At 39.7% G+C, this 21,710-nt stretch overlaps 4 protein-coding genes across 6 annotated transcripts; 2 read left to right on the top strand and 2 right to left on the bottom strand.

Moving 5' to 3' along the window:
* The first annotated feature begins 3,069 nt into the window (after window positions 1-3,069).
* LOC115756468 (zinc finger BED domain-containing protein RICESLEEPER 1-like) lies at window positions 3,070-6,833 on the top strand. The gene is made up of 4 exons (XM_030696265.2): window positions 3,070-3,251; window positions 4,121-6,115; window positions 6,212-6,274; window positions 6,379-6,833. Exons 2-3 carry the CDS (start codon window positions 4,147-4,149, stop codon window positions 6,262-6,264), a joined length of 2,022 nt encoding a protein of 673 aa, XP_030552125.2. The 5' UTR covers window positions 3,070-3,251; window positions 4,121-4,146; the 3' UTR covers window positions 6,265-6,274; window positions 6,379-6,833.
* Window positions 6,834-7,349: 516 nt separating this feature from the next.
* LOC115756469 (trifunctional UDP-glucose 4,6-dehydratase/UDP-4-keto-6-deoxy-D-glucose 3,5-epimerase/UDP-4-keto-L-rhamnose-reductase RHM1) lies at window positions 7,350-10,462 on the bottom strand. Its single transcript, XM_030696268.2, has 3 exons — window positions 10,292-10,462; window positions 8,150-9,710; window positions 7,350-8,065 (listed from the first exon to the last, which is right to left on the bottom strand). The coding sequence occupies exons 2-3, from the start codon at window positions 9,695-9,697 to the stop codon at window positions 7,613-7,615; spliced, it is 2,001 nt and encodes a 666-aa protein (XP_030552128.2). The 5' UTR covers window positions 9,698-9,710; window positions 10,292-10,462; the 3' UTR covers window positions 7,350-7,612.
* A 5,667-nt stretch (window positions 10,463-16,129) lies between these two features.
* LOC115756486 (bidirectional sugar transporter SWEET2-like) lies at window positions 16,130-19,343 on the top strand. 3 transcript variants are annotated; one of them, XM_030696296.2, is made up of 7 exons: window positions 16,130-16,361; window positions 17,175-17,211; window positions 17,299-17,515; window positions 17,625-17,783; window positions 17,890-18,009; window positions 18,150-18,284; window positions 18,902-19,343. In XM_030696296.2, exons 1-6 carry the CDS (start codon window positions 16,301-16,303, stop codon window positions 18,261-18,263), a joined length of 708 nt encoding a protein of 235 aa, XP_030552156.2. In that variant the 5' UTR covers window positions 16,130-16,300; the 3' UTR covers window positions 18,264-18,284; window positions 18,902-19,343. The 3 variants fall into 3 exon arrangements, with proteins under 3 accessions (XP_030552156.2, XP_048131144.1, XP_030552154.2); XM_030696294.2 differs by having other exon boundaries at window positions 16,131-16,361; window positions 18,911-19,343; XM_048275187.1 differs by lacking the exon at window positions 18,902-19,343 and having other exon boundaries at window positions 18,121-18,270.
* Window positions 19,344-19,613: 270 nt separating this feature from the next.
* Window positions 19,614-21,075, bottom strand: LOC115756487. The gene is made up of 2 exons (XM_030696297.2): window positions 20,163-21,075; window positions 19,614-19,743 (listed from the first exon to the last, which is right to left on the bottom strand). Exons 1-2 carry the CDS (start codon window positions 20,667-20,669, stop codon window positions 19,696-19,698), a joined length of 555 nt encoding a protein of 184 aa, XP_030552157.2. The 5' UTR covers window positions 20,670-21,075; the 3' UTR covers window positions 19,614-19,695.
* Between the last annotated feature and the right edge of the window lie 635 nt (window positions 21,076-21,710).

The raw sequence follows: 21,710 nt of genomic DNA on the forward strand, positions 1-21,710 counted from the left end.
AAAAAAAAAAAAAAAAAATTTTTTTTAAAAAAAAAAACTTATTTTTTTTTTTTTTTTTCCTTATAAAAAAAAAAAAAAAAAAAAAATAAAAAATAAAAAAAAAAAAAAAAAAAATTAAAAAATTAAAAATTTATTTTTTTTTTTTTTTTTTTTTTTTTTAAAAAAAAAAAAAAAAAATAAATAAATAAAATTAAATAAAATTAAAAATAAAATTTTTAATTTTAAAAAAAAAAAAAAATTATATAAAAAAATTATTTATTAAAAAAAATATTTTTTTTTTTTTTTTTTTTTTTTTTTTTTTTTTTTTTTTTTTTTTTTTTTTGTCAAATTATCCTTTTGTATTACTTAACAAGTGAGACAATGGCTGTTTTGGCGATAGAAGACCAATTCATCGGGCATGGATGCGGTTTCTGATCAAAACTACAAGGAATTGAGCTAAGCCAAAGCCGGACCAAATGGTTGACATCGCATGTGAAGCAATGCATCGGGTTGTAAAGCCGTGATTGAAAAATTCAGTCCATGTTCATCCTGCCTGGGCTTGATTTAATTTGGGTGTGAAATGTGAAAGTCGATTTTTTCACTTGCTCATTCGCTCTCTCTAAATTCTTTGAAAAAGGAGTGAGGAGAAAATCTTTGATTTGAAAGTCGAACCGCACTCCTTGAACGATCGGGTCATGTGCATTATGTTGATGCAAAAATCGAGTTAATGGAAAATCGGACGAAAAAGTTATTGCCCGAGTAAAGTACTTAGCATAATGAAATTGCAAGAATGGGAACAAGGATTCTTCTTAACATGGTAGCAAATGATAATGAATTACGTCAAATGATAATGAACCACGTCAAAACTCTCTGGGCTTGAGAGCTCATTAAATGCAGGTCACTACTACAAGCAATAATTATTATTTTACGTGTAATGTTGTTCCTGGATGGAAAAATCACACGAATGGTCCATGAACTTTGGCCCAATATGTAATGTGATTCTTGAACTTTTAATTTGATCAACATGATCCACGAACTTTAACCGAATGTACAATGTGGTACTTGAACTTTCAACTTGTTCAATGCCGTTTCCGAACTTTTGGAACATGTTCAACTTAATCCCTTAACTAATAAAAAATGTTCAAAGTCGTATATGAATTTAAATTAATGGAAGGATTACAATAAACATCTTCTATAATTCATAGACCAAGTTGAGCATATTTCAAAAGTTCGCGGACCATATTATTCAAATTAAAAATTTATGGATCACATTGCACATTGAGCGAGTTTATGGATCATATTGATCAAATTAAAAATTCGTGGACCATATCGTTTGTTGGATCAGAGTTCATGTCATTGTCCCTTTCTGGATTGTTCGTTTGCGGGATTCTTCTGTCTTGTGGCGAATGTCGTTTTGTATTTTTGGCATAGTAACATGTAGCGGTTTGTAATATGCCGTGATGTTGCCTGATCGATCAATGTTGCATGAGTGCACAGGTTTTTAACGTATTCCTTTCCAACCTCACAGCCTCTCTTCCGCCTGATTCCTCCTCCCTCCGCTCGTCGGTCACTTCGACCTTCCCCTCGTGGGATTTCGCCAGTTTAATTTCGGCTTCCTTTTTTTTTTTCCCCGTTCTTGTGAATTACTGAAATTGCGTGTGGAGAGGTAGGAGCTGATGTGGTTCGGGTGAAGCGCTCGTCATCCGGAGAGAGCCAGCAATGGATTCAATGTCCAATTATGAAACCTTTGAAAAAAAAAAAAAGAATCAAATGAAATATGACTGCTACACTCGAAATTGGAGGCAAATGACTTTATCACTTCGGCACAGGGTTTGGGGTTTTCACTGACCGGCTAACTCATGGCCTTATTTGAAATTGACTTGGACACTTCAAGCCTTATTTGAAATAAGGTCAATTCTAAATCAATGCACAAGCGATTTCCCAATCTCTCCTTGGTCTAAAGAATTTTGATTAATCTATAAACGTACAAGTAAAAATTATTAACATAGCAAGGCTTCATTCATTTCTCAAAAACTGGCTTCCAAAAAAATATTTTCTGGATTTCTCGGTGCTCGTTTCATGGAAAATAGAAGATTCAAGCAACATATTTTTCACGAATGGAAAAAATGCCTCCAAAAGTGGTGAAAATAGTTTCCTCTTTTTGATAAGAGGAAGTTATTTTCTCTCATCTTTCATCCCTCCAATTCTTCACCTTCATTTCTTTTTAAAATATTTTAAAAATCATTTTTTAAATATTTTTTTATCTTGTATTGATATTAACTATTTATTTTTTCCTTTTATTTTTATTTTTTTATTTTTTCTTCTTCCTTAGTCGGCTTCGGCGAGCTCGAGGCTTGCCAAATCCCGATGGGCTCGCTAGCTAGCCACAAGCCGGCGAGCTCGCTTGAGGACAGTAACCGGTTTTCACCGTGGCCGGCAATCAACCGAAAAAGAAGGGAAAATAAAAAATTAGAAAAATGATTAAAAAATAAAAAAATTTAAAAATAAAAAGAAAACATAAAAATAAAATAAAAATGAAAATGAAAAATAAAAAAAAAATATTAGAAAAATTACATGAAAGAAAATCAAATTCGATTTTCTACAACGAAAAATATTTTTCGGTTCATTTTTAGGTTTCATCCGAACACCAAAAAATATTGTCATTTTTTTGAAAAATAATTGTTTGAATAATATTTTTCGGAAACTACTTATTTTTCGCGAAACGAATGGAGTCTATGTAAAATTTCTCATTTTTATGATAAGCGACTAGTTAAAAATTCCATTGACCAAGATGTTCAATTTGTTTTTTAGAAGTTACTAATCAGACAAAAGATCTACTAAACTCACACAAAGAACTGCATTTGCACATGCATTAATCCAATTTCCGTTTTATCTCTATACGTATAATAACCTAAGTACATAATCTGCCAGCACATTTTCAATAGGACTCAAGGTCCAGCAATCCACCATCTGACCCGAACTTCGGGCGGGTAGGATTTGACCAAACTTCCGACCCAGCAGGGTTCGGATACGGGTCGATCTACCATTTTTTTTCCCCGTTTTCTCCGGATCATATAAAACCGAGATCCCGTTTTCGTTTGACCCGCCGAATACCAACCAATCCCCATCTCGTCATCGTCCGACTCGGATCTTACCCAACCCAACCCATCGTCCGAAGGAGAGTCCATTTCCCGACCCCCTAACCCTAATCTGTCGGATCCTCCGATCGGACTCTGGACCAGCGCGAGCAACTTCCGTTTCGGTTTTCGCCGGTAAGACCTTGCCTCTCCTCCATTTTCGATCCCGCCGATGATGCATTTCACGTCCTACGTTCCGATTACGCGTGTTTGGTTGTGTTCTCGCCCCCCTTTTCCCCCACTCTGTCTCCCGGACTCTGTCTTGACCGACCCGGTTTGTTACCCTACCTCGAAGAAGAGCCTGTTGAAATGTTGATTGAGGTCGAGAATTGCGTTGTGGGTGATTGAGGGCTTCGTGCAGTGACTGATGTAGTGGAAGATTGGAACGAATCATTTGCTGGGGCCTTGCTTTTACCTGGATTTTTGTACCCGTGTGCTGAATTCTGGTCATTTTAGGACATGGAGTTGAAACAGATGGCGTAGTTTAGCTGTGTATGTTTCTCAACGAATCTGATAATTGGGGTCGCGCAATGCCTCAGGATGATTAGCGGCAGAGATGATTCCGGCGTGTTTTCTTGATCGAATAGAGGAATTTCCGCCGTCTCTCTCTCTCGAGTAACTTCGGACACATACAATCGGATTTCGTTCCCAGTCTGGAGTGCTTTCTGCATTGGTGTTGGATTTAGCCTTTAAGGTCTTTGAGACTTTGACTATCGGTGTCTCTCTTTTTCCATTTGTTCAATGGCCTTCTACTCCGCTATGTATGCGCAGCACATGTGCTATTACAAGAGTTCTTGCATCATTTTTATAAAGGAATTGTAGTGTCCCATGGAAAAGTTGCATTAGTGTGTTTAGAGAATTGCATGTTGTACTTTTTGGGTTGATTTTGATGTTAGGTTTGTCCAGAAGGTGATGAAAACCTGTGGATAGGAATCATAGGAGAGAGATTTTTCTTGCTGCAAAAAGGATCTAATGCTTCACTCCTATGGTTTGATGCTTTGCAGCTTTTGGCTCATCTTGACCTGATGCGATGGAAATGTCAAACGATTCCACCATTAAGAAACCAAAAAGGTTGACATCCGTTGTTTGGAATCATTTTGAACGTATCCGAAAGTCTGATATATGTCATGCTGTTTGTCTACACTGTAACAAGAAACTCAGCGGATCAAGCAATAGTGGAACAACACATTTGAGGAATCACTTGATGCGATGCTTGAAACGATCTAACTACGACGTGTCTCAACTGCTTTCCGTAAAAAGAAGGAAAAAGGAAAGCACGCTTGCCCTTGCTGGCGTTAGCTACGATGAGGGACAGAGAAAAGAAGATCATGCTAAGCCATTGGCTATAAAGTATGATCCCGAGGTGAAGCGTGATGAAATCATTAGTCTTGGAAGCAGTAAGTTCGACCAAGATCGCAGTAGGCTTGATCTTGCCCGTATGATCATTTTGCATGGTTACCCTTTGGCCATGGTTGACCATGTTGGATTTAAAGTATTTGTCAAGAACCTTCAGCCACTATTTGATGTATCATCTGATGGCGCAGTCGAGAATTCATGCATGGAAATCTATGGAAAAGAGAAGGAGAAAGTGCGTTTAGCATTAAATATTCTGCAAGGCAGGATCAATGTCAATATTGAAAAGTGGTTCTCAATAGAAAATGCTGAATATTTGTGTCTGACAGCAAATTTCATTGATGAGGATTGGAGACTGAAGAGGAGGATTCTTAATTTTGTCACACTTGATTCTTCTCACACAGAAGATATGCTTTCAGAAGTAATTATCAATTGCCTAATGGAATGGAATGTTGACTGTAAGTTGTTTGCTGTGACATTTGATGATTGTTCCACCGACGAGGGTATTGTCATGAAAATTAAGGAGCAGATCGCTCAAAACAAGCCTCACTTGAGTGCTGGTCAACTGTTGGATGTTCGATCAGCTGCGCATGTTCTGACTGACATCGTCCAAGATGCTACTGAAGCACTTCGAGAGGTGACACATAAGATTCGTGGAAGCGTGAGATATATTAAGAGTTCAAAGGTAAATCAAGAGAAGCTCAATGATTTTGCTCAACAAGTTGGAATCAATAGCCCAAAGAGCTTGGCACTTGATTGCCCAGTTCGATGGAATACGACATATCTCATGGTTGAAGCAGCATTAGGGTATAGGGGTGCATTTTCTCTCTTGAAAGAGCATGACCCCTTGTACACATCTGCTTTGAGTGATACAGAATGGGAATGGGCAAAGACTGTTTGTGGATATTTAAAAAATTTGTATGAAATTGCGAATGTCCTTTCAAGCAACAAATGTCAAACTGCAAATGTCTACTTCCCAGAGATTTGCCATGTACACATGCAGTTGATTGAATGGTGCAAGAATCCTGATGATTTCATTAGTAACATGGTGCAGAAGATGAAAACTAAGTTTGACAAATACTGGAACAGATGTAGTTTGTCTTTGGCTGCTGCAGTCATTTTAGATCCGCGATTCAAGATGAAGTTAGTCGAGTATTACTACTCTCAAATATATGGCAGTACAGCTCTGGATAGAATAAAGGAGATATCTGATGGGATTAAACAATTGTTCAACGCATATTCTATCTGCTCCTCATTGGTTGATCAAGGTTCAGCTTTACCTGGCAACAGCTTGCCCAGTACGTGCGGCGACTCTAGAGATAGACTAAAGGGCTTTGACAAGTTCCTTCATGAGACGTCTCAGAGTCAAAGTGCAGTTTCTGACTTGGACAAGTACTTAGAAGAACCAGTCTTTCCTCGAAATTGTGATTTTAACATCTTAAATTGGTGGAAGGTTCACACTCCTCGCTACCCTATATTGTCCATGATGGCACGAGATGTTTTAGGCACCCCAATGTCAACTGTCGATCCAGAATCAACATTTACTAGTGGGGCCAGAATGCTTGATCAAGTTCAAAGTTCACTCGACCCAGATATCCTTCAAGCATTGATTTGCACGAGAGATTGGTTGCAGATGGAATCAGAAGGTTTACTCATTGCTAACATGTTTTCGCACCTGCGCAAGTTCTTTGTTTCTCATTTATGCATGCCCATTTCAATGTTTTGCATTTTCTTAATGTCAGAGCTCAAGTCATCCACGAGCCAGGCCATAGCCCTTTATGTTGAAGCAAGTTAGTTTGTTAAAGGTATGCCCATGTAACTTGCATTTTTTACCCGTCCTTTGGTGCTTGTGTTCTCTTATGATTTGCATATTGATTGACCTGTGTGATATGTCTGACTTGTTTTGCAGTCTCGATGGATCTCATCACCTCATCTGATTTGTTTGTCCTGACCTGCTGGGTGTAACCAGTGCTGTCAAGTCCGAAAAAACCTTAATCTCTTCTGCATGTCCATAGCATATAGTAAAAGCCTTGAGTTTTTTGTTAGCAGTTCCTTGTCCATATAGTCAAGTGTATATTTTGACTTACACTCATTACTACGCAGTTTCTAGGAATCCTTGGAGAATATTTGATTCATGAAAGAGAACGCCTTCTAGATCCTTAGAAGTTTAGCTATGCTAAGATCTAGCAGTTCGATGTTTAGATTCTAACAAGATGTCTGAAGCTTTTGATCACCTTCATTTGGAGACTTTCTTTGGATGATCCCATGGTAGAAGGATGAGAAGTTGGTCAATTTACATGAAAGGATGAGATATTCACTGCCTTCTGTCATCTCTGTGAATAAGAAAATTCCCTTTCATCTTCATTTTATGGAGTTCCAACAACTATAATATGAGCTACAAAAGGCTTTTTCGTTCATCTACAACGTACTCCCAGGAACTTGACATCGAGTTGCCAAGTTTCATTTTACAGGTCAATGCCCTTCTTCTTTTAAATGATGTAGTGGGTGAACCCTACATTGCATTGGGGCAGTCAATCTGATCATGGATGCGCAACGAGGCGAGATATGATGGATTCTTCAGCATCTCATACCATTTTCATCTTATCTCTCTCAAGGGAACAGAAAAACAGTTCTACTCAGTTATTTAGTGGTTGAATAAAAGCTTTGAGGGATACATGGAACTGAAGATGGAGCTTCTTTCTGTCTGCATTTTTAATAGTTGACCGCCACCATTTACTTTCCCTACTCAAGATTGCTGTCTGGAGACTGTTTGGAGAATATGATATAAATTGTTCATTAAGACAACAAGTGTCCCTCCCATTCATTGTATTACCCTAAGTACATAAAGTGACTGTTTCTAATTCCTTGACGCGTAGGATGAACACGCAAAAAATGGTTAAATCTTATTAATGTAATGGCATCTCCATGGTCAGCTTCTACCACCACCACAAGGGGTGAGCTAGAATTAAATAAACAGAGAAAGAAGTCCCTAACAGATACAACTTCGATTTCTCTGACAGGAGGAGGACCTGATGCTGATAATTACGAACAAGGATAACGCTAAAGGAAGCTAAAGAGGTGTAAGAGGCCATCTCAGCGAAATTTAAGCGGGAACCAATCCGGATACCTACCCTGAAAGCCAGTTAGTTTGTGAAGTTTTTCTTGTTTGGCTCGAATACATACTTGATGAGCGACTCCTTAATTGATAGCAAGTCAGGGAACTCGTTCTTCAATTTGGTCGCATCCATCTCGTTGTTGCTCCGCGGGGCGACGATCACCTGAGCTTGCTCTTCCAAAGTAAAATTAGCCCACTGGAATTTGGGGTCAATGTAGCTCTTGTACATCTCCAGGATCTCATTGTGGCTCACGACTCCGGGGTTTGTGAAGTTCCATATGCCCCTCAGGTTCCGCTTCACCATTTCTATGGAGATTGGCAACAGTTCGTCCAAGATGGTCATGCTGTTTGGAATGTTAACCACCTTGTTATAACGAGATATTTTGGTGATGAAATTGCGCGGGTTGTCTAGGTCCGACGAGATAGGCATACGAACTCTCAGAGTACAAACATTGTCATACTCCTTCAAAAGCTCTTCGACCTGATAGAAGGAAAAGGCGAAGTAAATTATAAGCTTCCAATAAGCATTTTCCAAATTTGAAAATTGATATTGAATCTGACTTACCATGGCCTTGGTCTTGGAGTAAAACGAACCAATGAAATTTGGCTTGTCCTCTTCCTTAAAGCCAATGCCAGAGCCCTCCGGATGGGAGTCATTGTACTCAAAGATACAGCCCGTGGCGAAGTTCATCATTAGGAGTCCATGTTCCCGGCAGACATCGGCTAATGTTAGCATTCCGGCAACGTTTGTGCGGATTGTTTCTGTCTTGTGGGATTCACACCAATCAACATTGGGTCTACCAGTCACGCCAGCAGCGTTAAAAACATGTGTCGGTTTAACATTTGCAATGTCGGCCAAGAGCTGTGACCGGTCCTGGAGACGCCCTCTTCCATACTCAAATGGAATCCCTCTCATCTCGCAGAGCTTTCCGAGCAAGCCCCCAATCCATCCAGTTCTACCATATATCAGGAACTTGAAGGGTGATTTCTCGCCTGAAGCTGCCATGTTGGTCTGATCAGAATTAGATGGAAGTGGTGATGCTTTGCCTTCTTCAAGCCCATCCTGATGCCTCTCAGCCCCACCAGCCATCATCAACATTCTTGGATGGGGAAGCAGAGCGCCGGAGACATCTCCCCACCAGTCAGGATTCTTGACGTACCATTCCATTGTCCTCTTCAGCCCTTCTTCCCAACTAGTCCGTTCGGACCAACCCAAATTCTTGAGCTTCTGATCATCCAAGAAGTACCTCTGATCATTGAATGGTCTATTTTCCACAAACTGGATGCTTGCCTCTGGGTCCATGGAGAAAAGCTTGCAAATGTCTTTCGCCACGTCAATCACCCTCCTCTCCTTCTTTGTCCCAATGTTGTAAACATGACCCACCTCGCCTTTGTGTAGGATTACCTCGAAAGCCTCGGCAACATCTTCGCAGTAGAGGTAACTCCTGACATTACAACCATCTCCATGAATTGGAAGAGGCTTTCCTCTCATTGCCAAAAGGATGAACTTCGGGATTAACTTTTCAGGAAACTGATTGGGACCGTAGACATTGTTCCCTCGGGTTGTTATCACCGGTAGCCCATACGACCTGCCATATGCCATGACAAGCATTTCTGCCCCGGCTTTTGTAGCTGAGTAGGGGTTCGTAGGGAGAAGTTGAGAGGCCTCATGGTTTCCGACGACAGCATCCTCATCTGTCTCTCCATAAACTTCGTCGGTGCTCACGTGGATGAACCTCCTAATCTGGCCAGTGACCTTACATGCTTCTAGAAGGACATGAGTGCCATAAATGTTGTTCTTTGTAAACTCAAAGCTGTTACCGAAAGAATTGTCGACATGGGTCTGGGCGGCAAAGTGCATTATCGTATCAATGGATTCTGTTATGAGAAGATGATTGACAAGGTCCGCGCTGGCAATGTCTCCCTTCACAAACTTGAAATTGGCACAGGATTCAGATGGGAGGAGGTTTTTCAGGTTCGAGCAGTAATCGAGCTTGTCGAGCACGACAATCTTGTACTCTGTAAAGTTGCGAGTGAGACGGTTGGCGACATGGCACGCTATGAAACCAGCAGCCCCAGTAATGAGAATGTTTTTAGGCGTGTAACTCGTCATCTCGATGCAGAATCTGCAGGGGAGGGAAAAAAGAAATACAGAACCGGAAGTCCGATCAACAACATAAACAACAACAACAACAACAAAAATGAATCTTTATCTAACTACATTATTCCGCGCCGGGTGCCGGCTGGTAGATTTTTCCAGTTTAACAAGCTATCAGACATGCCAAAAGTAGGAACCCAGTACATCATTAACAATTTGCGAAGATCAATACTTCGAGACAAACATATCATGAGTAACACAAGAGAATTTGCAACAGTTACTGGCCTTCAAGAACAGATATGCCTCAACCAATCTATTACGAACTTAGAAAATTCGAGAGAAAACCGGGAGACGAATGCCAGTATCGAGCGCGTCCTCTGTCTGAGCAATGTCTGGTGCGCACATTGCAACAGATCCAGGCAAAACAACGAGCGACCATTCCCAGAAACTCAAAAACAAGCAACGGAGCGGCACAGCACCAGAAATCTCCACAGATCAAACAAACTACGACGAACCCGCCATTTTTTCTGATCAAACCAAACGAGAAAAGAAGCTCCTTCGATGCATCGGAAACAAAAAATTAAAACCACAAACAACGTCTGCACGAACCGGGTAAGCAGCAAAGCAGCTTCGTGATTGACTTGCGGAAATCGGGTCTCTGACCGAAAAAGGGTCGATGCCTGATCAGGCGCTCAATGCAGAATCGTGGACGACCGCGAGGACTCAGAGTTTCGAAAACGAGGTGAGAATCGTTGAATTCATTCGGAGAGGGAAAATAGGCGGACTCGGTCTGCGGTATTTATATACGTCCCCGTTTGGGGCCGTGGCACGAGACATTTACGGGAAGCCGTCGGACGTGAGGAAATGACGGTATTGCCCTTCAGATTGTCGGGGCAAGCTGGTGTGCGGTAAAAAATCTCGTAGAGAATCGCAGCCAGCAATCTCGAACCGAAAATGTTCGGATCGGAAAAAAATTATTGCGGGTCCGCGAACTTCATCGCCACCCTTCACAAGAATCGTCGAATCGGATCCGACCCAACATGACTTAATGGCTCGTGTAAAGTGGACCGACGACTGGGCCTAATAAAAAAAAGTAAAAGACGGTATTGCCCTTCGGATTGTCGAGCGAGCTGGTGTGCAGTGAAAAATCTTGTAGAGAACGGCGACCAGCAATCTCGAACTGAAAATGTTCGAGCGGGAAAAAAATTAATTGGGTGTCCACGGACTTCATCATCACCCTTCACATAAATCGTCGAATCGGATCCGACCTAACATGACTTAATGGCTCGTGTAAAGTGGACCGACGATTGGGCCTAATAAAAAAAAAAGTAAAAGACGGTATTGCCCTTCGGATTATTGGGCGAGCTGGTGTGCGGTGAAAAATCTCATAGAGAATTGCGGCCAGCAATCTCGAACTGAAAATGTTCGGGCGGGAAAAAAATTATTGGGTATCCGCGGACTTCATCGTCACCCTTCACATGAATCGTCTAATCGGATCCGACTCAACATGACTTAATGGCTCGTGTAAAGTGGACCGATGAGTGGGCCTAATCAAAAAAGGATAAAGACGGTATTGCCCATCGGATTATTGGGCGAGCTGGTGTGTAGTGGAAAATCTCGTAGAGAATCGTAGCCAACAATCTCGAATCGAAAATGTTTGATGGGAAAAAAATTAATTAAGGGTCTGTTTGGCGGTGATTCCGTTCCCAAAAAATGATTCTGATCAAAATCACTTTTTTTTGATTTTTTTTCCTGGATGATTTTTTGAGAATCAAAACGCGTTTGTAATCTTGTTTAAAATTTTTGTTCCTGGAACAGAAACGTGTTTGGTAGTTGCACAAAATTTCCGTTCCCAATTTTTCATTTAAATCAAATAATTATATAATCACATTTGATGGCAAAGAGGGAAAATAATCAAATAGTGATTATGGAGCAAAAAAAAAGTAACAAAATTTCCGTTCCCAATTCGTTTGTCGATTTTTCATGAGTATGCGATCGTTTATATTGTTTGAAAAGTAATTCGTATTACATTTACGGAATTTGTCTAAATCATTTGTTTGTTATTATTTATCGTGACTTTTAGATTAATTACCCAAAAAAAATGAAAGAAAAGCTCCTCATTGTGCAACCGCCTATAATTTTGCACTCTTATAATTACACATCGTAAAAGCTTACAAGACCCGCAACTCAACTACATTGATTTTTTCTTCACCCGACTCGACAAAATTTTTGTGCGGCTCGAAAAATGGAGAAAAAATGGAGATTTAGTTGACAACGCGAAGGGTTGGGTCCAATCTTTAATAAAAAAAAAGATAAAAGTTGAAAAAACATAATAGGAAATAAAAAATAAAACTTAATTAGAATAAAAAATAAAATAGCTAAAAATTTGAAAAAAATGCGTATTAGAGGTCCCTTAATATAAAAAATAAATTAGATTTAAAATTTTTCTAAAAACTAATTTTTTAAATATAAATATAAATTTAAATTGAATTTTAAAATAGGCTTAAAATTTTACAAAAAAAACTAATTTTTTTAAAAAAAAAAAGAGGGGGAGGGAGAGGGGAAGATTCGATGACGAGAATTTTTTTTCAAAATTTTAGCTATTTTCAATCTAAATTTTTTTAATTATTTTTAAATTATTAAATTAAAAATCTAAATATTTTTTATTTCCCCCATTTCTTAAATTTTTAAATTTTTTTATTAAATTTTCCTTAAATAAAATTTTTAATTTAAGAAAATTAGTTTTTAGCAATTTTTAAAATTGAATTTTAATTTATTTTAATTTATGTAAAGTTGAAAATCCACGTGGACTTTTTTTTTTTAAAAATAATACCATTTTATATTAAAATTTTAATTATAAGTATGAGGGATAAGTCATAAGTATATTGTGTAAAAAAGTAATCCTCAAAAGTGTTCCAAAACACCAGAATCGTCTTTTTTTTGCTTCTGAAAAGTGGTCCAAAAGTGTTCCCGGGACCGGAATCAAAATCATTTTTTTTTCCATTACCAAACATGTTTCTGATCCTTTTTTGTTTCTGGGAACAGAAATAGAGAATCGGAATCATTGCCAAACAGACCCTAAGTGTCCGCGGACTTCATCATCACCCTTCACATGAATCGTCGAATTGGATCCGACCTAATATGACTTAATGGCTCGTGTAAAGTGGACCGACGACTGAGCCTAATAAAAAAAAAAGTAAAAGACGGTATTGCCCTTTGGATTATTGGGCGAGCTGGTGTGCGGTGAAAAATCTCGTAGAGAATCGTGGCCAGCAATCTCGAATCGAAAATGTTCGGGCGGAAAAAAATTATTGAGTATCGACAAACTTCATCATCACCCTTCACATGAATCATCGAATCAGATCCGACCCAACATGACTTAATGGCTCGTGTAAAGTGGACCGATGACCGGGCCTAATCAAAAAAAGGAAATAACGGTCTATATAGCACCGATACGTGGGAGGAGTTGCCGCGTCGGTGTCGGATACGTGTCGGACACGGACACGCTCCGACACGCGGTCAACGCGTGTCGGAGGTCCGACACTTGGTCAACGAGAGCGATACGCCGGGGACACTCGTGTTGGTGAGGAAGGAGGGGATGGATGGCATAGATTAGGGGGTAGAGATGCGGGGGGAGAAGGGGAGGACGGAGGACTTGTCTGCCTCTTAGGCTACGAGAGAGACGAGGGAGAGAGCCGGCAATCCGTAGAGAGCGCCCGAGCAGAGAGCGAAGAGTGCCGGAGGACACCACGGGAGAGCGCTGGAGAAGAGACGAGGCAGCCAAACCAGGGCAGTCGTCGTTCCCTTCGCGAGACCGAGAGGAGAGAGGAAGAGGTGAGCTCGTCGTTTCCTTCGCGAGATAAAAGAAGAGAGAGAGAGAGAGAGAGACGAGGCAGAGATTTTTTAAAAAAGTAAAGAGAGAAATGGGGTGGATAAGACATAAGATAAGAGAGGGTTCTGACTTGTGTCTAATTTACTGTGTAGTGTACACAGCTAGCTAGTGCAAAGCTCAAATTTTTTTCATTTAATAGGAAAGAGAAGAAGGCAGATTTTCGGGCTCATTCAACTAAGCGTGAGAAATTTTTTCAAAAAAAGTAAAAGAAGAGGGGGGAGCGTGCTTTGTGGGATCCGTCAATTGTTTAGACTTTTTGACCAAAAAGCAAATTGTCTAGGTATTATCCATGTTGGAAAATTTATTCTCAATTTTTTTAAAAAATTATAAAAATAATAATTATATATTTAATATATAACGTGTCATCAACGTATCGAAAATTTCTATTTTTCAAAAATGACGTGTCGACGTATTGTGTCGTGTCGTGTCGCGTATCGTTGTCGGTGCTACTTAGATAACGGTATTGCCCATCGGATTGTTGGGCGAGCTGGTGTGCGGTGAAAAATCTCGAAGAGAATCGTAGCCAACAACGGGAAAAAAATTAATTAGGTGTCTGTGGACTTCATCGTCACCCTTCACATGAATCGTCGAATCTGATCTAACCCAACATGACTTAATGGCTCGTGTAAAGTGGACCGTTCATTGGGCCTAATAAAAAAATATTATTTTTTTTCCTTTTATATTATGATAACGTCAAAATGTCCCACCCAACAGACTTTTATCCTCCGTCGATAAAATGAAAAATTGATTTGACGGTTGCATGTCAAGGATCAATTCCGATGCGAATGAAATATGGGAACGAAAATCAATCGTTGCATTCTAATTTTGCTCGGGGAAGCAATCCTTTTACCCAATTTGAGTTGCTGAGAAGAATTCCTATTTTAATTTGGGTACCTATTGCCTGTGAATGTAAACTTTAAATTAGGTTTTGATATTTATCTGTGATTTTGGTGGTTGTGAATAACACAAAATTCTGTGTTGAAGATATTTTTTTTTTTCAAGTTACTTTATTTTTGTTTCATTGTCTTTAATGAAGAGACAAATGTTGCATAACCATAATTATACATTTTCAAGGATTGTTTGGTGATTAATGTTACCAAAGTTAGAACTAAGTTTATGCTTTTTATTTAAGACCTACTCTCCGAGTCGAATCTCTCTATATAATAAAGTAAACCCAAAAGAAAATTGTAATCTCGGATTTTTCCAATAACTTTCGTGTTGAACCAATGAGAAATTACATTGGTACTATATACCGTAGGAGGAAAACAATTGTAATTCAAAACTAAATGGAATCTCCCAACATTTCAAATGAGGCGAGCCTAAGTGAGCCATTAAACTACTTCGTCTGAGACCTCGTTCGGATCCCTCAAAGAGGGTATTCTCCGTCATCAAAGAAGAAAAAAGATATGATTGGCAATTATGGGTGATTTCGTAAATCTCTATTTTTTTTTCCAAAATCAATTTAAGACTACATTATATTTAGTAAGTAACTTTCTAATTTTCATAAACATCTGAATTTTTCTCCGCCCATAAAGAAAACAAACCTTTAAAAAAAACTTATTTTTTTTGTCTAATATGCTTTTTAGTTTATTTTTGTCACATAAAGCTCGTGCTCCGTCTTTATTGCAGGCAGTAATTGAATAAAAAATGGCAGGAGCCACGAGTGTCCCATCCGCAAAACAATGCCTGACGTCACCCACTAGAACTAGATCCATCACTTTTTGTTCTTGTTTGATCATGATTTCCTCATAAATATCGTTGTTTTAGGTAAGCAACTCTAAACGAGAACGGCCAACTCCTTCCAAGTTTGACTTTTTTCTAATTTAAGTTTGTATGAACTTAAAGGTCAGTTTTTTTTTTTTTCTTTCTTTCTTTTGAACATCAACTGATGGCTAGCTTGTTTTGAACTTCTTACTTTATGTAATTCGCGCAATTCGGGGAGTAAAATCTCCAATGCATTAGATCAATTTTGGGAAAATTGCTGGGAGATATGGATTAGTTGAGTATGCGTAAAAATCGGCTCGGACACTACGTGACCGGTATAACGCCGTTAAAAGTAAATATTGTTGCAAACAATCAAGTAACAGCCCAAAACAGTATAAAACTTGTTTCGAGTACATAAATGCAGTTGAATAGCATCAGGTAATATTTTTTTTTGGGGTCTTAGTTAATTAGTAATTGAGTCTTTTCTTACTTTTTTTTGTTCTGTTTAATGATCTTGTTTTTAGGTTGACTATTAGCAAAAGGAAAAATTATAAGAAGAACAGATTCAACTGAAGCACAGAAATTGCAAAGCATGATCACTCAGCTACTAGGAAACCGCATGAACCATTTGAAGAAGCCCATGTGCCTTTTAATCTGTTGAAGTAGACATCGTTGTCTTCTGCTTCTTGCCCTGTCTACTGTGGAAGGACCATTCATGGTGGAGTAAACTGTTGGTGTAGGGTCATTCGACTTGGGAAGAAGAAAAAATCTTAGTATTGATTATTGGATTAGATAGTCCGAACAGGGGGTCGCAGGCTTCTTTCTTCGCGAAAAGGACAAGACCATCATCATTTGATGTAACGTTGGAGATGTGAAAACGCCTCTATTTTTGCTTCCGCCAGTGAACCCACCAAGGCATATTCTTCTGCACAAACAGGCTCTTCACTTTCTTGCAGAAAGGCGCAGACTTGAATGACCCAGACCCAGAAAGCTTTGCGCGGTTCGTGGGCGTTGAAGGAGCCATGACTCCCGGGCATTTGTATTTGATCTCCAGAGTTTGCAAAGATGCAGCTGGGGCAGCTGGTACTTTTCCTTCTCTCTCTCTCTCTCTGTGTCAAATTCCTGAAAATTTCAAGTGTTGTGGTTGATTTCTCTGGGTTCCTTTTCTATTGTCTTTCTTTCTTTCTTTGAAAAGGTTATCAGTTCTAGATTTTGCAAAAATCTATACGCATATGTAGTTGAACTCGAAACTTGGAAGCTGAATAGAATGCCCTTTTGGCGATCTTGGGACTAGGTGATTCCATGAGCTTATTCGTCATCTGAAATCACAGCAGCTTTAAAAAGCTGGTCGTGTACCCAGCACCCAAATAGAAGAAGAACAAGAAGATGGGTTGGTTAAAGGGGAAAATTGTATATTTGGATTTGAGAAAACGGGGTGGTACTTACGAAGAATGCCAATTGGGACTTTTTGCTCTCACGCGGAATTGTTTCTTTTAGCGTTGATGCGAGAGTGGAAAACTCAAGACCTTGATTTTAGCCAAAAGCTTGTCTCTGCATGGACTTTCAAAGGCCTGCAACAGAGAGAGAACTCTTGAGATAGTGTGTTCGTCATCTTTGTGCTGTGAGATCATTAAGAAATGCATGAGGATTTGAAATTTGACTAACAAAGGATTCGCAGTACTTTCCATTTGTTGAAGTAACTGTCGGCCGATATAGGAATCCAGCAACACCATAAGAGATTGGCATGCAACCCAAGTAAAATCAAGGAGAGATTTCCACCAATCTACAAAATTATACACATATATACTTGTCTTCACATTTTACGTGGCAAGGGTTTGATTGACATTTGGTTTCAACAATATGTTACGGTAGAGCCTGACCAATGCATTGTTGCAGGAAATATCTTTGCTATTGGCCTGTTCGTGTCACCAATGTAAGATGCAAGATCAAGTACTTCCATTTCACTTATAAGTCACAAGCTTCTCTATTGAACATGTTCTTTGAATTTCCTAATTTGCAGATCGACTTTCAGAAGAATTGTCAGAAACAAATCAACAGAACATTTCTCTGGCTTGCCATACATGTATGCCCTCCTAAATTGCTTGATTTGCATGTGGTATGGGTCGCCCCTTATATCACGTGACAATCTCCTGGTTCTGACGGTCAATTCAGCGGGTGCGGTGTTTCAGTTTGTATACATAGTACTCTTCATAACATATGCTGACAAAGCAGGCAAGGTTAGCTCATGTTTTTCTAATTCAAAGGCACGTCTTCCTTTCTGCGCGCACCCGTACTTTTTAGATTTATTGATAGCTCTTGTTGAAAAATCCTTGATATTGTTGTCAGGTGAGGATGACAGGATTTCTCCTGGCAATTATTGGCGCTTTTGCAGTCGTAGTTGCTGGAAGTTTGCAAATACCTGAACTCGCCCTGCGAAGGATGACTGTGGGGTTATTGAGTGGTGCTTCTCTCATATCAATGTTTGCTTCTCCGCTCTTTATAATTGTAAGTTCATTTAGTGACTGCTTGTATTTTATTTATTCATCAAAGTGGCACTTTATTTTATCTAATCTGCTATCGAGGACCTTAAACAATCGGACCTCTATTCCAGAATTTGGTGATCCGGACTAAAAGTGTCGAATTCATGCCATTCTATCTCTCTCTTTCCACATTCCTGATGAGCACGTCTTTCCTTCTCTATGGATTGTTTAATGATGATATCTTCATTTATGTAAGCTTCTTAAACTCGTTGAACTATTCTTATAGTTATCTGTAATGCTAATTTCAATTCACAGTTTCCCTTGTACCATTTACTTTGAAACTGACACTCATTAACCACAAGTGGTCTCACCCTTTTACCCTGCATATTAGGTTCCAAATGGGATTGGAACTATCTTGGGTATCATACAATTGGTATTGTACTTCTACTTTAAGCGTAGACCTGAAGATAAGTTGAAGGAACCTTTGGTGGCACCAAATGCATGAGCATCAGCGCTTTGAAAAAAGGTGTTGTTCTTTTCTGATTTGTTTGCTTTTTTCTTTCATTGACAAAAGCTGATTCCTACTGTCTGGCAGTATAGTTTCCCAATTGATCCTCTCCCACAGTGCCCACGTGCTCTTAAGTCGTCCTTAGGATGGTTAATGTAGTTTGGTGTCGTGAGTGTCTTGCTGCTTGTTATGTCTCTGCTGCCCCAATTTCAGCCAAGAATTATGACTCTGACTATCTTCGTCCTTTATGAAAACTGTTGTCCCTGTAATGTTGCTGCAAATTCTACCTGAGTTGTATTACCTAAAGTATTCTTTTACTTATTTGGGCAGCTTAGCGTTATTTGGAACTTAAAACTGAGAAAGGTAGTCTGTTTTTATTAATTAGCAGCAAAAAGAGCTCAAAGGAATCAATTTGATGATGTAATGTCAAGGATTTTTCTTTTTCCTTTTTTGCTCAAACTGCAAGTAGTTACTGTCCCAGCCATTGTTATTACTCGATATTGTTCAGGAGTAAAGCATTAGTGCTAGAGATTTTGTGGATGGCACTTTGGCACCTGTAATGAGGATTTAACAACTTGGTCATTCGAGTTAAGTTAAGAAGCATGTCAACTGTTTGATTTTATTTGTTTCCTCGGTTTGATCAGGACTTGTGCGGAAGGAGGGTAATAAGGTGGGTCTCAGCGCTCACGATAACTGGATAATTCACTACTAGTGAATTATGTGAGAGATTGCATTGCTGATTAAGACTGATGCTGTTAAATTGGAAAGCCCTGTGGCACGGCTCAACTATATTAGAACTGCGTCTGTGTTGGCAATGGATGGATAAATAAGTCGCCAAAGTGACGGGAGAAAACTGACATTGCAATACCGCCTGGAAGAATTCAATGAAGAAATATGGCCCGGCATCATTCGATTCTCTTCCAGTGGTCAGATGAGAACAGGGCTTTTTTGAGAAGACACTGTGTAGCATAGCCTTAGAGCTCAATCAATTTCACTTTCTTTTTAGATTAGATGTTCTGGAGCTACATAAGCCAGTGAATGACTCAAAAAGTGCTTCAAGAGAGTTCTCATTCTGATCAATGACTCAAAAAGTGCTTCAAGAGAGTTCTCATTCTGATCAATACTGTTTCTCTTGAAACGCCTCAAATGAATGAGCTCCAATATCTCCATTCATCTGGTTAGGTCTTTAATGCTGTGAAAAGAAACCACATCCTAGATACCTCTAAGGACGCCTGACCAGGCAATCTGATCTACTTCTATGTATGAACTTAAGCTGCCAAACATATCTACTGAGATGCTGTTCAGTTCATACTAGTTTATGTGGAGACTGTCTGATCGAAAAATGCATTCACATAGAAGAGGTTACAATATCCAGGAGAAACCCCCTTTGCTTACAGCTAGAAGAATACTCTTAAATTTGACAAGCAAATCACAGCAAATCCTTCAGAGTTGTTCTCCCACCACTGGTAATTTTCTCCTGCATATAACACAAGATAAACCACGTCACGTGCGAGCAAAGTATAGCAGCAATAGTAGACGGAATGGCAGACTCTAAGATGTTTCCATCGGAATTGCTCAGCATCATATTCTTTGGCTGTCTCATTGGTAGAGCTTTTGCATGAATACTAGATTCCTGTGAGAAGCTGTATTCTATATTCTCATACTCGTCACAGCATACCGAGATAAAATATCCCTGGGTTTTCCAACTGACAGTTTTTTTTTTTTTTTTGCCAATTATGAACGTTCATCCAATGATATCTGCCAAGCACCCTGAAGAAATGCTCTAGCCTAATTAATTGCTTGTATTCCAGGACTAGTCAGACACTACAAGTGATTCTATCTCTATTATCTGATCAAAAAGGAAAGGAACAAGGGAAAGAAGCAGAGTGTGACGACCTGGTTTGTACTGGCATCCTCTGACGAACCACTAAGGGGCCGACCTCGCTCGTCGTACAGAATAAGCCCGCTAAACCTTGGGAGCTCACACTTCTCCCCCATCAGTATCGGCCTCTGCCACACAGGCGACTCTGAGTTGTGGCTCTGCCACCCCACAACATCACCTTCCAATGCAAGCAGCAGCGGCGGCGGCAGCGGCCTCTTCCCCCAAGCCCCTACATTCCTCTCCCCCCACTTGCTCCCCCTGCTCCACCTCAGCGAACCCATCAACACCCTCTTGATTGCAACCCGCCCGCATCTTGGCTCCGGCCATTCTCCATGGAAAGGGTGACTCACATTAGGTTCTTGGCTCACATTGATGACCTGCACTTGCTTTTTTCTTGCTTTCCTGAGGAATGCTGCAACAGCTCCGAGCCCCACCACAGCAACAGCAGTGCACCCAAACAGCAAGAAGGCTTCTCGGGTCGACAGTTTCCATCTGTCTTCCAAGTTCCACAATGCTTCCATCCCCTCGAACTACTCGGTGCACATCTTTCTCTGTCAAGAAGATCTTATACTGGTGATGGATTGGAATGGAATGTCTATGCTATATGAATGAAAAGAGTGGGGGGTTGATGGGTTCACGTGAAGGTTCACCGCTTTGTCTGGGCTTTTGGGGCCATTTCATGCTCATGATGGTCATAGCCGTTGGTGGAAGTGTATATATATATACCCACCGATACGTAGTCCAAGATCCCAGTGACACCAATTCACGAGGTGTTCATGGGGCTACTGATGAATTCACTCTTCTTATTTACTCCGAAACCAACAGGCATGTTACCCTGTTTCATGGTCCTAATCGCTTGCCCCGAACATGGTTTTTAGCTTGTCCAAAGAGGAAAACCTCGGATGTATAATGATTCCTTTGCCTGCCACTCACAAGATATTCCGGGAGAACTTCCATTGAACTTCCGTCCCTAAATTACAGAATTCTGCTAAGCACCATCTTTGAACTCAAAAGCGAAATTCTCTACTAGGTTTCGAAACGTGATTACAACTTAAATCACAAATCCAATCGTTGAACAGCCTACCCACATTGAAAACTTCATAATCACCTCCAGCAATATTGTTTAAGCCTGTTCATAAATCACTTCCTGCAGATAGCCATCATTTTCAAATTTAAACAATATCTTCTTTCAAATTTATATACTGACCGGAAGGATCCTGGTATCTATTAAAGATACTTTACTAGATTATCAAGATTGTTTTGCGGATTTCGGCGGTCAAGCCCTGTTATTTAAGCTCTAAATAGGATATAATTTAAGACGATGAACCAATGTAACAGCCGATATTACTCTTAAGTTTTGTTGTTCTATTGATTCATATAAAGTAATTGGTACATAACACTTTTATGTTCTTTTTATTTATTTATATGGGTTCATCATTTTTAATCGTTCTTCGGCTAGTGAACTTAGAGAGCCATATGATCTTATCCATCCTTTACTGCGCAAACTCGCAATGCGGGTCCGCACGGAGGTCGTGCTTCTTTTGCTCAATAGATGAAGTTTG

This window comes from Rhodamnia argentea, chromosome 2 (assembly GCF_020921035.1).
Source record: "Rhodamnia argentea isolate NSW1041297 chromosome 2, ASM2092103v1, whole genome shotgun sequence".
In the NCBI taxonomy this organism is placed as follows: Eukaryota; Viridiplantae; Streptophyta; class Magnoliopsida; order Myrtales; family Myrtaceae; genus Rhodamnia; species Rhodamnia argentea.

Excerpts from the sequence above, each read along its gene's own strand:
- LOC115756487 (XM_030696297.2), bottom strand. The coding sequence starts at position 20,669 with ATGGAAGCATTGTGGAACTTGGAAGACAGATGGAAACTGTCGACCCGA. Across the intron at positions 19,744-20,162 it reads AGGATGCCAGTACAAACCAG|GAGAAAATTACCAGTGGTGG; the intron begins GTCGTCACACTC and ends TGTTATATGCAG.
- LOC115756486 (XM_030696296.2), top strand. The coding sequence starts at position 16,301 with ATGACTCCCGGGCATTTGTATTTGATCTCCAGAGTTTGCAAAGATGCA. Across the intron at positions 17,212-17,298 it reads GGCCTGTTCGTGTCACCAAT|ATCGACTTTCAGAAGAATTG; the intron begins GTAAGATGCAAG and ends CCTAATTTGCAG. Across the intron at positions 17,516-17,624 it reads ATGCTGACAAAGCAGGCAAG|GTGAGGATGACAGGATTTCT; the intron begins GTTAGCTCATGT and ends TATTGTTGTCAG.
- LOC115756468 (XM_030696265.2), top strand. The coding sequence starts at position 4,147 with ATGGAAATGTCAAACGATTCCACCATTAAGAAACCAAAAAGGTTGACA. Across the intron at positions 6,116-6,211 it reads GTTGCAGATGGAATCAGAAG|AGCTCAAGTCATCCACGAGC; the intron begins GTTTACTCATTG and ends TCTTAATGTCAG.
- LOC115756469 (XM_030696268.2), bottom strand. The coding sequence starts at position 9,697 with ATGACGAGTTACACGCCTAAAAACATTCTCATTACTGGGGCTGCTGGT. Across the intron at positions 8,066-8,149 it reads ACTCCAAGACCAAGGCCATG|GTCGAAGAGCTTTTGAAGGA; the intron begins GTAAGTCAGATT and ends TCCTTCTATCAG.